The sequence below is a fragment of the Pristis pectinata genome, chromosome 27, assembly GCF_009764475.1.
Source record: "Pristis pectinata isolate sPriPec2 chromosome 27, sPriPec2.1.pri, whole genome shotgun sequence".
Lineage (NCBI taxonomy): Eukaryota > Metazoa > Chordata > Chondrichthyes > Rhinopristiformes > Pristidae > Pristis > Pristis pectinata.
In genome coordinates this window covers 24,434,942-24,451,725 of record NC_067431.1, presented here as the reverse complement: position 1 = coordinate 24,451,725, position 16,784 = coordinate 24,434,942, and the positions used below count along the sequence as shown (strand labels likewise).

Genomic DNA, 16,784 nt, shown 5'->3' with positions numbered 1-16,784 from the left:
CTGGCACACTCGAGATCAGTGGTGTGTCTTAGTTACTTTCCTCGTATATACAATATGTGCCTCTCAAGCTTCCATTTGGACTTTCCTGTTACAACGTGAACCCATCTTGTGTCACGTCACCTTCACTGGTGCCTTTATCAATGAAATAATCACTTTCAAGGGTTGTATCTGTCAGAACTTGTCATCTTGTCTTTAAGTTTTGCCATGCTTATGTGTAATCCATTTTGAACACATTGTCCATCTCTTGGCTAACCATGGACGGACCTTTCACTTCTATATCTTGGCCTCATTTACGTCACAGTCACTTGTTCATCCTCCTGTTCAGTAAATGCAATGCCCCAGTGCTCTAGGCCAACTTGAGAAGCAGGAACACTAACATTTGTGGCACACCTGAAGATCTCTTTGTGTCCAGCCAGCATTATTTTATATGGAAGATTCTTAACAAACACCTTCTTACAACTGGTTTCTGCTGTGAGTTTTCATCAACTTCTTCCTTGCTAGTGGTGCAACTTCTTCATGAACTGTTTCTTCCCCTTTGCAGCCTCTACCAATTCCTCACTCTGAAACATCGCCTTGCTCTTGTTTCCCACATTATTGGAAAGTCTTATCTGAAACCTTCTGTTTCCCCTTCTGTTCAGTTGATGACAGCTCCAACATATTTCGGAGATCATCTACCTGCCTTTTTGAATCTTCCAGCTTCATCTGAAGACTAGTACCAAGTAAAAGCTATATTTCTTCCAAAGACTTTGTTGTCAGCCATATTTCCTGAAATATGCCTTCCATTCATCAAAATGCTACATTCATTATTCTCAACTATTTTGCTTCCTCAGTAGCACTGTGGCCGTCAACTCATATTCTCCACAGCTAGTTCATTTAAACTGCACGCTGTTATCCCCATCTGCAAGGATCTGCTTGCTGTAGACTCCTCTGTGCCATCCAAGCTCACCTGACCCGTGGTAAGCATGAGAGGATTCAGATCATCTCTCAGCCCCAGTCTGAGTTACTCAATCTGTCCACTCCCAGGACTGATTGCTAGTGATTGCTCATAGCCCATAACTTGTGGGCTGCCCCCAGAACACTCTATGCAAAAAATATGCATTTCAGTGTGTTTTGACGTACATGTGACTAATAAAGATAAAGATACCTTAAACTTCAGTAAGAACTAGATCCAACTGTCCTTCCTGGACACCCAGCAGTCCATTTCACCAATGATACTGAGGAGTACACAACACCATCTTGCCCCTGCTGCTTACCCATTTGGAACAAACATAGGACTCAGCCATGTTGAAGAACATAGGACTCAGCCATGTTGAAGAACATAGGACTCAGCCATGTTGAAGAACATAGGACTCAGCCATGTTGAAGAACATAGGACTCAGCCATGTTGAAGAACATAGGACTCAGCCATGTTGAAGAACAGCAGGTTGCTGTTACTGTTTCTGAGCCAGTTCCTTGATTGCACCACAGATTTAACTCCATGCAAAGCAGATTCACATCCTCATGCAAAATATCCCTGCATCCTCCCTTGAGCACTAGTCCATCCTATTAACTAACTTTGCATGAATTCTCTCAACAGCCTTCCAAAGTGTCAGATTAGAATATCTCTTCAAGATTTGAACAATGTCCTTGAAAAAGAACCTTGTTCATGGCACCAGTGGATCGACCAAACTCATTTGTCTCTGCCCCTTTGAGTCATAGTATACAGCACAGAAACAGGCCCTTCAGACCATCTAGTCCATGCTGCTTGATCTTCTTCTGTCAGCAGCAACATTATCTTCCTCTCCTCACATATCGTCATGCTCTCCAGAACTTCAATGATGTTGTTCACCTTAAAATACAACTCCACCTGGTCCACGAACAGGGCAAGTTGCTGAGTATGGTCATACCGGTCGAGCTTCCTGACACCTTAGACATCCGTTTCTGGCCATTCTCACCTCACGTGCTTTTGCATGAAGAGCCAGGTCCTTTAGTTTCACCATGCTGGGTTGCTGTCTCCTGTTAATCTCACAAGTAGCAACATCCCAAACTTGTCAGCAGTGTTGTGTCTGTGTGTTTCCTTGGTGTTGCTGCAAGGCCTAAACAGAGCTGACAACAAAACATACATTTTAAAGGGAACCATTCTCCAACTAATCGGTAGCACTTGGACAGAAATGTATCAAGGTCACACCAAGTGGCTCTCCAGAGTACGTTCGCCTTCATTTCATTACCTAATGGACCAACTCTCCTCGAAGAAATGCAATGTCCCCACTGACTCCAGGGAATCTCTACTCCCTCGGACACTCAAGGTGGAGAAGGAGCATTCAGGATGATATGGAGAACATCAAGCCCATACACTGGGAACACACAGCAACACTAGTATAAGCGGTGGGAGGAATGCATCACCTCACATGCAACCCAGCCACTTGCCCCATCAGGCACCTCCTGCTCCATCTGTGGAAGAGTCTTCAGCTCACTGAGGGCCTGAGTTTCAGAGGCCCTGAGTCATAGGGAGAGATTGGCCAGGCTAGGTCTTTAATCCTGGAACGTAGCAGAATGACGGGCGACCTCATAGGAGTGTTTATAATTATAGAGTCATAGAGTACTAGAGCAGAGAACCAGGCCCTTCGGCCCATCTAGTCCATGCAGCCTGATCTTCTGCCTAGTCCCATCTACCTGCACACGGACCATATCCCTCCAAACCCCTCCCATCTATGTACCTATCCAAACTTCTCTTAAATGTTTCAGTTGAACCCGGATCTACCACTTCTGCTAGCAGCTCATTCTACACTGCACCACCCTCTGAGTGAAGAAGATTCCACTTAAATATTTGACCCTTCTCCCTAAACCTATGTTCTCTAGTTCTAGTAGTCTCACCCAACCTTAGGGGAAAAAGCCTGCAAAATTCACCCTGTCTATACCCCTCATAATTTTCTCCTGTGCTCCAGGGGATAAAGTCCGAACCTATTCAACCTTTCCCTATAACTCAGGTTTTCAAGTCCCACCAGCATCCTTGTAAATTTTCTCCGCACTCTTTCAAGCTTATTGATATTTTTCCTGTAGGTAGGTGACCAGAACTGCACACAATACTCCAAATTCGCCCTCACCAATGTCTTGTACCACTTCAACATAACATCCCAACTCCTGTACTCAATGCCCTGATTTATGAAGGCCAAAGTGCCAAAAGCTCTCTTTACAACCCTATCTACCTGTGACACCACTTTCAAGGGACTATGGATCTGTATTCCTAGGTCCCTTTGTTCTACCACACACCTCAGAGCCCTATCATTCACTGTGTAAGTCCTACCCTGGTTTGTTCTCCTAAAGTGCAACACTTCATGCTTGTCTGTATTAAATTCCATCTGCCATTTTTCAGCCCATTTACTTAGCTGGTCAAGATCATGCTGCAAGCTTTGATAGCCTTCCTCGCTGTCCACTACGCCCCCAATCTTGGTGTCATCCCCAAATTTGCCAAGTTTACCACATTATCACCTAAATCATTAATATAGATGATAAACAACAACAGACCCAGCACTGACCAACCAGTAGACACAGGCCTCCAGTCAGACAGACAACTATCCACTACCACTCTTTGGCTTCTCCTGCTAAGCCAATGTTTAATCCAATTGACTACTTCATCCTGAATGCCAAATGATTACGAGAGGCATAGATAAGGTGGATGGTAACGGTCTTTTCCCCAGGGTAGGGGAGTCCAAAATTAGAGGGCTTAGGTTTAGGGTGAAAGGGGAAAATTTTGAAAAGGACCTGAGGGGCAACTTTTTCGAGCAGAGTGTGGTGAGTATATGAAACGAGCTGCCAGAGGAAGTGGTTGAGGCAGGTACAATAGTATCATTTAAGTAGCACTTGGATAGGTACACGGAGGCCGGGCTGGAGCTGTTCACTCGGTTTGTCCTCCATCTCCAAAGCTTGTCCACCACATCTTTGTTTTTCCCTTCCACAAGAAGATTTTCCAGAAATTCCAACGATTGTTAGAAACTTCCATTTTAACCTGCTGCTGCCAAGTGACAAATAATAGGCCATTGTAAATATGCTTTGTGAAATTAGGTAAATCATGGGGTTTGCTCATGGTGTTTGTCTGATGCTAATAAGCCAGTATTTATTGCTCCTTTCCACTTGCCTGGAGGGCGTTAAGAGACAAGCGCATAATCTGAAGTTATGTACAGGGATGGGGGGGGGGGGGTGGGGGGGAATGGGGAAGGTTTCTTGCCTGAAGGATGTTAGTGAACCAGCTGGGTATTTAATGACAATTCAAAAGCATGGTTATATTCTGGTGCTAGCCTGCAATCACTCAGATTTATTGGATTCTGCTATACAAGCTGTCACAGTGGGATTTGAACTCATGTCCCCAGGGCAGTTAGTATTGAATGGTAACACTAGTTTTAAAAAGCTTGCGATTTCAGGAGGAAAGAGAGGGAGCGAAGAAAGTTGTTTCACAAAGTCTGCAACTTTTTGTGTTCTGAAGTAAAAGCAGAAATGTACAGAGCATAAAAAGTCTATTAGCATCTGACTGCACACTTCAATTAAAACATAATGTTTCTCTTCAAGGTGCCGATGCACTTGCTACGTCCAGCATTTTCTCGTTTGAAACACATCTGAAGAAAACAAATGTTATTTTCAATTGCACTCTTTAGAGTATATGGTCATCGTTGCGGGTCGATTACGTTACATCGGATAAAAGTTCAGTAACATTAACTCGGCATTCTCCGCAGATGCGGCTTATCTCGCTGAGTATTTGCAGATCTCATTTTACTTCTGATGTTCCAGCAACTGCAGTAGTTTGCATTTTGTTTTAGTTCCTCAGAACTGGTGCAAGATGAGTTATTTAAAAGAAAAAAAACAGAGCATTGTCAAAGATAGCAGCAAATCGTATTTGAGTAAGATGTTTACACACTGTCTGGGTGATAATCCTGCAAGCAGGCAGCTCCCTGTGACCGTGCGCGGCCACCAGCCTGCGAATGCATGCAGCGCCTTATCGGAAATAACCTTCAGGACACTCGCCTCATTTGCATTGACGTCAGCGCTCCCAGGCTGATCGCCCGACCAGGTGTCACGTGACCCACGACCGCCAGTGTGCGCGCACGGGGCGGAGGGGGGGGGTGGGGAAGCCGAAGGGGTGGAGCGCGCGCGCTCGCGTGCCCGGGAAGCCCCGCCTCCCTCCCCCTCTCGGCTCGCGCGCGGCCGCCCGCCCGCCCGCTGGTGTTTTCGACAAGATGGCGTCCGGCGGTGCAGCGAGGAACGGCAGCCTCCCTCAGCCCTCGCCGCACAAAACCGGGTCGGCCAGGATCGGCTACTACGAGATCGAGAGGACCATCGGCAAGGGCAACTTCGCCGTGGTCAAGCTGGCCACCCACATCGTCACCAAGGCTAAAGTAACGTATCCCCCCCCCCCCCCTCGCGAATGTCTCTCGGGGTATAATGTGTAACGTCGTGTTATTTCCTTCCCCACCGAGTCACGGTCACCTTCTTTCCGCTGGAGTTTACCGCCGGCCAGGGAAGGTTTGCTCCCTGAGGTGGCCCATTTCAGGGTATAGCCCCACGGGTTTGACAGCTGTCAGTGGTCCAGTCGGGGCAGAAACGTCTCCTTTCCTGCCTCCCCCCTTCTCACTTTCACCCCCATTTTTTTTGTAAAAACAGCCCGCAACTTGGATTTTATTACCAGTGAGGTTTACTGTTCTGTTTCCCCTGTAGTTGTTGGAGATGTCACTTCAGCCCCTCTATTCAGTGTTCGGCCGGAGGGGGTCAGGCAAGGCCGGGCCGGAGCTGTCAACTCGGCCTGTCCTCAGCTCCGTAGCCCGTCCACCGCCAATGTGTTTTTCCTAACATAAGAAGTTTTTCCAGAAGTTCCGGGGACTGTTTGTCGCTCTTGGACCCCACACTCTTCTTAAAGTAACTAACTTGCAACGCACTACATGAGCATTCCGCGCTCAATGTACAGAGTTCAATATTCAGTTATTCTCAGTCCGTGAATTGAACTGAAAACACCCCTATCACAGTCCGGGATTGACCAGATTAGAATCATTTTCATAGTGCATTTACTGTTTACGTACACTGATCATGGTTATTGTGCTGATCTGCGATAATTTAAGAAAAAAAAAACTGACCTGAGAAAACATACTCGATTTAATTAAAAGTATGGTTACATTATTATTTGCAGAGGAAAACATGGGTGTTTACCTATTTTTTGTAAATTGAGTGAAATTATTATTGCCATATATACATTTCTTGTAATTGCTCAGTGTGGGTCATATTAATCATACAATGTTTGGTAAAATGAAATTTTGGATTTGCTGGAAATATTTAATGGAGAATCTCTAGTGTCAGAGCTTAGAAATGAAGAGGAGGCTACACATTTGTCATTTGATGTGCAATATATTTCCTAAAAGTTAAAGGTTGAGAGGTCAGTTTCAGTTCAGTATTTATTCTTTTATAATAACATGTATCACAGAGACTAGTTTATAATTTTTGGGTGATTAAATAGGTTTCCGGTTGGTTTCTATCAAACAGTGAACTTTTCTCAGTGCAATGCAATTTCATTTGCCTTTTAAAAGGTACAAATATGGAAGTACACTTATGTTTTAGTGCCATCGGTATTTTTGTGCTGCATTATTTTTTTCATATTGAGACAGATTCTTTTTAAAGCAATAGGTAATTATCCACATTATTTACATATGAGCCAATGATTAAGTATAATTTTATTGCCTTAATTTCATTCATCATAGTTGCTGATGTTTGTGGATGTTGTAGCTGATTTCTGTATTAGAAAATTCTTTAATATATGCCATATGGTCAGGGGACTGATTAATTTACACTTTTCTGCGAGTTAATCTTAGTCAACTATTTTTGATGTGCCCTTTAAAAAAAATTTGCTGTGCCATGATGACTGACGTACACTTGTATATTAAGCACCAACATTTGTATTTCTATGCTAGGAATTCTTTGAACAATTGTTGAATGTGTTGTCATTGCTCAACTGTAGATGTGCTGCTTGCTAACCTTCAATAATCTTGCATAAAAAAATCTCTGCGTTGTACTGCAGAAAGGAATTCTTGATGTTGTTCACACCATTTTTACCATTTGTGGTGAAATTTGTGCTTTCTAGTCAAATTTGCAGAATCTGGAAAATGTTAAAAAATAAAAATGAAAGGGAATCTCTATTTTATGACAGTTTTTATACTTCATAATATTTTAGCTGGGCAACCCAATTAAACCACAATTAGTTGAGAGCAGATATACTAAATCATATTATAGATGTTGTTATTTTACTGACTGTTGCTTAATCAATGATGCTATGTTGTGATGTGTTAAAACTTTATAGCATTTGTTTTTCCTTCAGCATTTTTTTATTTGGAATTGCTTTTGGAATTTTTTTGACTACAGCTATTCTGTGACAAAGAGCGCTAATGATGTCTCTGTATATCCTCATCTTACATCCCTACAATTTGGTCTTTTTCTTTCCTGCGTTGTACATCAGTTTATAACTGAGTGAACAGGCACATGATTTACTCTAGACTTCTGCCTGTGCTGCTGTGCACGTGGACATGAAGATTTGGAAAGGGTGACCCAAAGTAAGTCATCTGCCTTGACTGTGGGAGAATCTTATCAGTGTTTTCGATGTTGTGAATTTATTACATAATCCTATGGTGGTTTTCATTTTGGTTCTGGATTGTCATTGTATTCATGAAAGATGAGAATAGTTCTGTATATGTTATGTCAAGAAACTGTTTTTCCTTTATTTTTGTCTGTATTTTTTTCCTTGTTATCTCACTGAGACTCATTGTCTCTGCCTTGTTTTTCCTTTGGTGAGAAGAGTGAGGAGGTGGTCTAAGTTACATCTTGCCCACAGCTGCAGTCAAGGTGATCCTGTAACTGGCTTCCTTGATAAGTACTTTCGTAATTCAGGAAAAGGATCTCTGAATTTTTTTTCCTGCCCTTGAGGTGGAACGTTCCATTTTATGATGGTGCCAAGAAAGGATTTTATTTTGATTCTGTGGAAGTGGAATGAAAGCCAATGAAATATTGTGGTACTTCTTTGAGAGAATGTTGTGCACTGTTGACTTTGAGTTATGCTGGCATAGACCTGACCAGAAAGGTCTGAGTGGCACACTTAATGAGACGGAACACTTGAAAACAGGTAGGGTAGCATGTGCCAAAAATTTGAATTGGTCTGGTTTTATTTTAGTACTTCTCAATCAACCCAAGTCATTTTTTAATATGCGAGTTAGATTTCTGAAAATCCTAAAATAAGCAAATTATTTGATTAAATTATTGTTTTAAATTAATAGTAGATGTTTTGAAGTGATAAAGTATGGAGATTCTACAACTCTCTGACAATTTGGTAGAGAAATAAATATATAGGAGTAACAGTTTATCATTGATAACATTTAACTTAAATATGTTTTTCACGTTACTTCATGCTACTGCTATTCATTCACATTTGTTTTTGTGCTGCGTAACTGAATAATACGTAATTTGGATTAATAACCTTTACTTTGAGGTAGACTTCACTGTGCCTGAAAATTGTAGCCTAAGATATTCTTAGTGTAGAGTTGAGTCCTGTACTGTCATTGTGAGGCCATGCCATCACTCAACAATCCTCATAAAGGACAGAAATGTTGTAAAGTCTGCTCTCTTTGTGCAAATTTATTGTCTGGCGACATCTGAAACTACATTTTTGCTTTAAAATAGTCTGCTAGTCAGTAATTGCATAATCCTGGGCTACTTTCTAGCAAGCTCAAAGGGGAATAAATATGTGACCGGAAAGAGTCAGTTTCTTTCATTTTTAGCCAGTGCTTGCTTATCAGAATGCTCTGTCATGTAAAAACTTAAGAAATAGGAACAGTGGACCATTTGGCCCTTTGAGCCCACTCTGCCATTTATAAAGATCATGGATAATCTACCTCAGTACCATTTTCCTGCATTATCCCCATTTTCATACTTTACTTAATATCCATATATCTAACAATCATTGTTTGGAGTCCATTTGGGGTAGAGAATTCCCAGATTCATCATCCTCTGCATGTCTTGTATGGCTTGCTCTTTATTATGAGACTTTAACCCTAGTCAACCATTCCCCATGTGTAGGATCTTCTCAAAAGCCTTATGAAAGTCTGAATACAGCACATCCACTGGTTCCCCCTTTTCTGTTCTATTTATCACAGCTACAAAGAAGTGCATAGATTATTTAAACATAAATTTCATAAATTCATGTTTTATCTGCTCAATTCAATTATTGTTTTCAAGTCATCTGTTATTACATTTTTTATTTTAGATTTTAGCATTTTCCCTACTGACGTTACCCCCAATAGGAAGGTATTTTCTTTTTTTTTCTCCCTTCCCTAAATAGTGGGGTCACATTTTCTACCCTCCAATCCACAGAAAAGGTTACAAAATCCAAAGCATTTTGGAATTGATAACCAGATAATTGTCTGTATAGCAACATCTTTTAAAACTCTGGGTTGTGTCATCAGGTCCATGGGATTTATCAGTTTTTCGTCTCACCAACTTTTTTGGTACTATTTTTCACTGGTACTTATTTTTTTGAATTCCTTATATTCTTCTTAGATTCCTGGTTATTTGGTAATTTCATCAATTTTTTTTGTCTTTCTGTAAAGATGGACGCAAAGTAGTTGTCTTTATTACCCATTATAATTTTTTTCATTTCTGCTTGTAAGTGAACCATGTTTCTTTTGCTACAATTTTTCTTTTTACATACTTGAAGTAACTTTTATCTTCTACTAGATTAAAGGTGCTAAATAAATATATGCTGTTATTCTATTTCATTGACAGTATTCTGGGCCAAAGCTGGCGAAAGCAGGCTTTGCAGTAATTTTGCAGGTTTGAGTTGAGGCAGTAATAACAACAATCTGCACTGTGCTCATAAATTTAAAATTCTCTGCTGTTGGTACTGAAGTCCATAATTATGATCTGTGCTATTGTTATAACCTCTTTTTCATTTTGTCAGAGATGCATACCATTTGAAACCAGTTTGCTTACCTCTGTGTGTTTCCAGGGAAACAGTTGCAGTTCCTGCATCATTACTGATCTGACTCTGACATCACACTCTCTGCAGTTGTGCACATAGGTAGAGCATGTGCTTGTGATTTTTATTTTTTTTGTTAAGGGAGAACAAGAATGATAAGTAGTCGGAAGTGGAGATAGACACAGCAAGTATTGGTAAGTAGAGGAGTCAGGCATAGCATAGGTGAAGAGTACAATCCAGTCTCTGCCATGTGTGAGGATGTCATGTAATTTTAAAGAAATTTAAATTAATTATTTCTGATATTTAAAATCCACCAAAATTTTCTTGTAATTGGGCATCCAGATACCAGCAGTTACATCTTGTGATGTTTCTCATTTGTGTGATTTTTGTCTTTCTGCTTCTCATTTATACATAATGTGAAAATGAAAACACAGAACCATATGTAAACTAAACCTATACAAACAGTCCTAACAGTCTTATTGCTAAATGGAATAATGGTCTTAATTTTATGTTTATTGATAAGGCTGAACTTGGTCACTGTACTCCTACCTTTCTTGTGCGATGTTGTTGCACATTCCAATTACACAGTCTTGATTATGTCCAACTTCAGCTGAATTTCCTTCAGCACAGGAGCTGAGAAAACTGAAGCTATCCTTTATACCAATGCCTACATGTTTCAAGTCTTGACTTGATCACTCTTGTTACTGTGTAAACTAAGTTTGGTAATGTGAACTGTGATATGTTGTTCTACCTCTCTTCCTGCATCCATTCTATTATTGTCATTGGGCCAGTAACATTTAGCTCCATCCCTTCCTCATGTTCTCTGCTACGAAAATCAAAAAACACACTTTTATCACCTGAAGGCTTGGCTTCTCAAACCAGCCTCAGCAAGTTATGATTCATTTTGACTGTCACTGCTTACATCCTCAGTTATGTTTCCATTACTCCACTGTCAATGTACTGTTTTCCCCAAAACCTTGTCAGTACTTTAAAATCTCTCCACAACCATATCCACCCTGCTTGGTGACATCACTATGTCCCCACATGAACCCTGTTCTTTTCCAAATCCAAATCACATCTTGTTTTCTAGTGTTGCAGCCTTTTCTTTCAGCTATTATGCCTCTTTCCTTCAGACTGCCAATCTCTCTGTCCTACCAGCTCAACCCCCATTTTGCTTTCAGGTCATCTAAAAATCCTCCCCTCTGATTTCAACACATTCATCATCATCATTTCTGTTCAGCAGTCATTTTTTTTGTGCACTTTACGAAGAAATGTCAGTATTTGGGGTGAGCTTTGGAAATGTTAGTTGGTAAATGTTGGTAAAAATCCTTCTTGCTTCAGGGAAAGAGACTGGACAGCATGGCATGAGATTATGTGAACAGAATAATTTATTTGTGTAGAATTTCTGTTGCCCTACAGCGGTGGATGATGTATTCCACCAGGTCGGTAAAGATTATTGTTTAGATTTAACTCATTTTCTGACAACATATTGCAGTTTGCGTGCTAATTGGATTATCATGGTTTGTAAATCACAGTGGACTTTATTCTTATGAGATGTCATAATATTACAGTAGGTTTTCTAACTGCAGTAAAAGTTCCCCTTTCTGCTAAAGATTATATTTTGTTCCCTGTAGAAACATCGAATATGTTTTGCAGTATCAAGACTTGCAAAGCTACATGAACCACCAGCAGTTTTGGATTATTCTTTTCCACCCTTCACTTCATAACATGTTATATCATCTCCCTTTTACTTATTGAGCAATAATCTGATCGTATGAACTTTTTCTCAGCACTTTTGTTGGCTTTATGGACTGTTAGTGACATTGATTGAAAATTGATTGCCTTGATAATATTGGAACGGACAATGAACAAAATAGCATATTTGTCTGTGATATTTTGGATGAATCCGCACATTTCTGTCATTATTCCTTTTTTTTTGTATAATGTACACATGCTGGAACACAGGACCTGAAATACCGTGCAGCTTATGAGCTCTGTTTGAATAAGCAATGTTGGAATGCATTAAGCTTTGAGAATCATGTAAAGATTGCCGTCTCCCTCCAGTAGCTTGATGTGTGACAATAGTGAGTTGGTCAAATCATAAAGTATTTTGTGAGCCATGGGTTACTTGGATCCCATGCTGGATAAGTAGCTTTTGTTCACTCCATATTACCAGAGGCTATTGGGTCATTGAATTTGGACACACCAGTTAATGTTATTTCTCAGGTTATTGCATAAAAAATCTTTCTGTAAGAGAGAAATTTGAACACGTAGGTGTGCACAAGTTATTGTAAGATTCTCTTTATCTTGTTTATGGTCTTGGAAGTTTGTATTATGTAGGTGGCAATCCTCCAGTAGTATACTCAGTTGGCCTAGAGGTACTAAGTTTAATCTGCAACAATGGTTTCTGTGTAAGTATGCTGTTTGATTATTCCTTTGCACACTAACATAACATCTGAGGACACAAATGACACAGAAGTAAAAACAATTTAGATCACAAATTGCGTACTTAATAATAGTGTAATAACTAATGAAAAATGTATTTTTCATGTTTGTCATTGTGTATTGTAGCTTTTCTAGCTATGACTGTGGTCAGAGGTGTATAGACCGTCAGAGTAAAAGTAGCTTGTTCTAAATTATACAATTGGATTTTGAGATCAAAACCCTATTTCTTTCTTTCCATTTGCCAAGAGAAAGCATTGCTTCCTCACTTCCACTTATGTGTTTTGAAAAAGTATTTAGCAAGTTAAGGTTTAAAACCTTGTCTGTTTGTCTGATCGTTTTCCTTTTAAATAATGTGGGATATGTTCAGCAGAATTGTTTTTTTTAAAAGAACAAAAATATAAAATGGAGAAATGTGGGATGGAGGGTATGTGTGTGCATAATCTGTCATCAGATGCTAGTTATTATGGCATTCTGTTAACATTAGCTCTGTTTATGTGGAAGAAAGTATTTTGTTTTGTTGACTTATCTGTTTTCAATTTAAGTTATAAACAATTTTGCATCACAGTAGTGGAAAACAAATCATTGTAAATGTATCATCAAATATAGTATGAGGCAATAATTTTACAGTCTATGAATACTTAAGAGCTTTCATACTAAAACTGAAATTGTTTCACACTGACAATCTTGGGAATGTAACTTGGATTTGAAAGCCAAATCAACTCTTAACTAACATGAGAACTGATTCTTTAGGTACTGTGACAATACACTTAGTTTTAGTGTCCGACCTGTTTTTAACTCTGGAGTTGGGCTCCAACATTGGAGTGAAGTCGAACCTCTTGACACAGTTATTATGGTTAAAATGCCTCCTCAAACATCTTTTGCCATTTCTTCATCATTGCTGGATCAGTATCCTGAAATTTCCTATCTATTATAAGTAGAAGTTTAAGGAAGAGGAGGAACTTAGGCAATTAGAGATGAGCAATAAGTACTATGTCTGTGCCCAATGAACAAAAATTATTAATATTTTTTACAATTACTTTTCTTGAGTTTACTTTAGAATTGCACTTCTTTTCTTGAAATATTCTCAAACCTGAGGCCAATACTGGTTCAAAGATTCCTAATTCCAACCCCACCCCCTCAGCTAACTTTTTAAATTCTACTTCCAGTAGAGAGAAAATATAAATTTAAAAGGTTAGCGTGATTTCTAATTGTAATAACCACCTGTAGCATTTCAGTTTTATTCATAAGAAAGTAAAGGATGGTCCTGTTCGAAATCTAGCAGCCCCTGCTGAGAGCTGGTATCTTCAGCAGTGCAAACAGTGTTTTCCTCATTGTACTCTTTGGTCTGTAGCCATTTATGATGTAAAATTGACCTTACTTGCCGTTCCTGGGGAAATGTGGAGGTCTGAAAACCTTCATTAGAGTACAGAACCATGAAGGATTATACAGAGGAACACCAGGACAGAATGAGACTGCTTTGTCATATGTAGCAATTCCAGCTGTATACTAAGGAAGTCCAAATTAATCTCACTACTCACCACCTTCTCAAAGTCCTATATATTCTGCGTGCTTATTCACCTTTTCCCTCAAAGGTACCGCAACCACTGTCTGTGGTATACTTTCTGTGTTCCACTTTATACGGACTGATTTCTTAATGTCCTTGCTGCCTTGGTGAAAATCATCAGTTGATGACATCATGTCAGGGTGAATTTAGTCTTTCTTTGCTTTCATAATTTAAAACTATCTAGTATTTTAAAATTTTGGTCTAACTTAATTTCAGATCTCTCTGTTTTGGATAATAGACCCAATAATTCAAATTTGGCCTTGTAACTATCGTTCACTATCTCTACTATCACTCAGGTTAATCCGTTCTGTTTCTTACAGCTATGATGTCCTTTACAATAGGCACCTCAAAGTTGCACGTGATATTCTTAACTGTAGTCAAACCAATGGTTTTTACAACTTTACTATTCCTTGTCCTGATGTGCCCTCTCAGCATAACAGAAAATAACTACTATGCATCCTCCTGATAGTTCTTAGTTACTGGAATATGTATGCCCTGCTGAGGAAGAAATTTATCCTCTTGTATGCCCTTGTATCCTCTTGATAGGTTAATCACATGGTCAGCACCTACCAAAATAAAATTGTTTTTTCTCATTAATGTTGCACAATTGCACTGCTGTTCCATTTGCTCTCAATGGATGGAAAGCCTGTTAGGAGATAATGAAACCTCAGTCTGCATTCTTCCTTTCCCAGTACTTTTGGAGTTGCAAACCAAACTTTTTTGATTTTTATCTGTATTACTGATTCAATTCATCTGTTCTGACTCGTTTCATTTGTTTATGTGGGTTGAAACGGCAGCTTTAGACTTCCAAGAAATTGGACAGAAGTGGTATGAATATGTGGACAAAAGTAAGAGGACTGAGTAACTTTCCTGCATTTTGTTATAGTTCTTACGTGATGTAAATAACCTGAAAACTTGAAATGGTAGTTGAAGCTAAGTGCATAACATTTTCAGAAGAAAAAAATTGCAAAAGGGTATGAAAAAGTCATTTGAGAATTTAAGTTAAGTTGATTTTTAGAGTAAAAATGTGACTTTAAGGGATACTAGATGAGAGAGTATTTTAAAAAATGTAATATTGACTACTTTCATGTTAATTTATATGCTGTAATAGTGGCTAGTAAGTTTAGTTGATCTTTTAAGTGAATATAGAAAAATTCTTGAATCTCATTGAGGATTTCAGTTATTGTAGCTGAGTATACACCTTCAGAAATTTGGTCATCTTTGTAGCTGAGTAGGCACCTTCAATTCCTTCTGTAACAAAGAAACAGGAAAGGTATATCTCTTTTAAATACTGCACAAATGAATTGGCCTGCTTCCTTAAGTTAGGGCCTTCTTTCCTGTGTACAGCCCATATTGTTTCTTAGTAGCAAATGCACAGTCACTTGTGGCAGTGCATTGCATGATATTGATATCACTGCTGTGTGAACAACATCTTTTTGTCTGTGTGTGTGTGTATCTAATATACACACACACACTTACACTTTATGTGCATAGAAGCATGAGGTCCGAAATGTCAGTTTTCTGAAACTAATATGCTGCATAATTTAGTTTCTAGACCCAAAGGTTTTGCATTTCACAGGCATGATGCACTGAAAGAATACCTGGATATAGATTTGGGTGGTTTGATGATATATGAGAACCTTAGGGTGAAAGGGATTGAATATTTACTGATATTTGAAGAGAGCAGAGGTTTCAAGGATTATTTTTAAGAGAAAGATTGTGGGTGCAAGGATTGCACCTGATGACGTTGATGTTACATGTAAAGATTGGTTGAAGCGTGATAACAGTGTGGTTGTTCATCCTGGGGAGATGAGCATGATGAAGTTGAACGTGAGAGGGTACAAGCTGAAGAGTTGTCCTGGCTAGTACAAGTGTATGAGAGAATTTGAAGGGAATTATGGGGAGTAAGAGGATGTGTTTGAGACATTTTTGCAGGTAGTACTGAGCTGAGATAAAGCAGCCTTTGAGCTCTTTGCATTTGATGCTGGAAGACAAAATGGGGGAAGGTGGAAGAAAGTAATTGGATGTTGGTTTTAATAGGCTCCTGAATAAAGCAATGGCATCAGTTCCTTAAAAAAAAGTGTTTTTGAATTTTCCAATTATATATTCTAGTCCTTAAAGCAATAAAAATAATTACACTAGCATGACTATGGTTTACTTCAAATGTGACAGTAGCACTTCAGTTCAGATAGCAAGATTGTTGTAGCACCTGTTTCCACAGTGCGAAATCTGATAATAGAACTAGTTTGATATTGACTAATCAGTTTCTGTTTAGTAATAAGTTTCAGGTTATATCTTTTCCAACATAATTAATGGACAGTATATATGTACTATCTGGAGATAATTTATGGCACATCATTCTTGGAGAATAAAGCAATTAATTACACAGCACTCCCCACTCACTAATGATATTGGTATTTGGGTACCGCTCTGAGGGAGAGCTGCAGAGTCAGAGGTGCTATTCTGGAATGGGAAGTTAGTGAGGTTCCTTCTCTGTTTCTTTGCTGCCATGTCAAGAGAAGGACTTTTTTGAGGTACTTAACTAACCCTTTCTCCCTTAACTAATGCAAACTGAGATATTAGCACGCCACTTGAAAGTGTTTGTTTTTTTTTCCTTTTTGGTCAGTATTTGAAAACAAAAGAATAAAGTGCATTGATAAATATTTTGATATTATTTACAGTATAATTTCCTCTAATCACTGTCTTTAGTTTGATTGTTACATCCCGCACCATCCATCATCTTCAAAGTACATCCTATATGTTGATCGGAAGTGCTGGTGACTATAGTTGCTAAGAAGT

The 16,784-nt window shown here is 39.2% G+C and overlaps 1 protein-coding gene across 3 annotated transcripts in view; it reads left to right on the top strand.

Annotated features, from left to right (window-relative positions):
* The first annotated feature begins 5,176 nt into the window (after positions 1-5,176).
* sik3 (SIK family kinase 3) overlaps positions 5,177-16,784 on the top strand; it is a 244,102-nt gene continuing 232,494 nt past the window's right edge. For all 3 annotated transcript variants that reach the window (XM_052039992.1, XM_052039991.1, XM_052039989.1), the window contains exon 1: positions 5,177-5,366. In XM_052039992.1, coding sequence (XP_051895952.1) covers positions 5,208-5,366 — 159 coding nt within the window. In that variant the 5' untranslated portion in view covers positions 5,177-5,207. The remainder of the gene's footprint in view (positions 5,367-16,784) is intronic.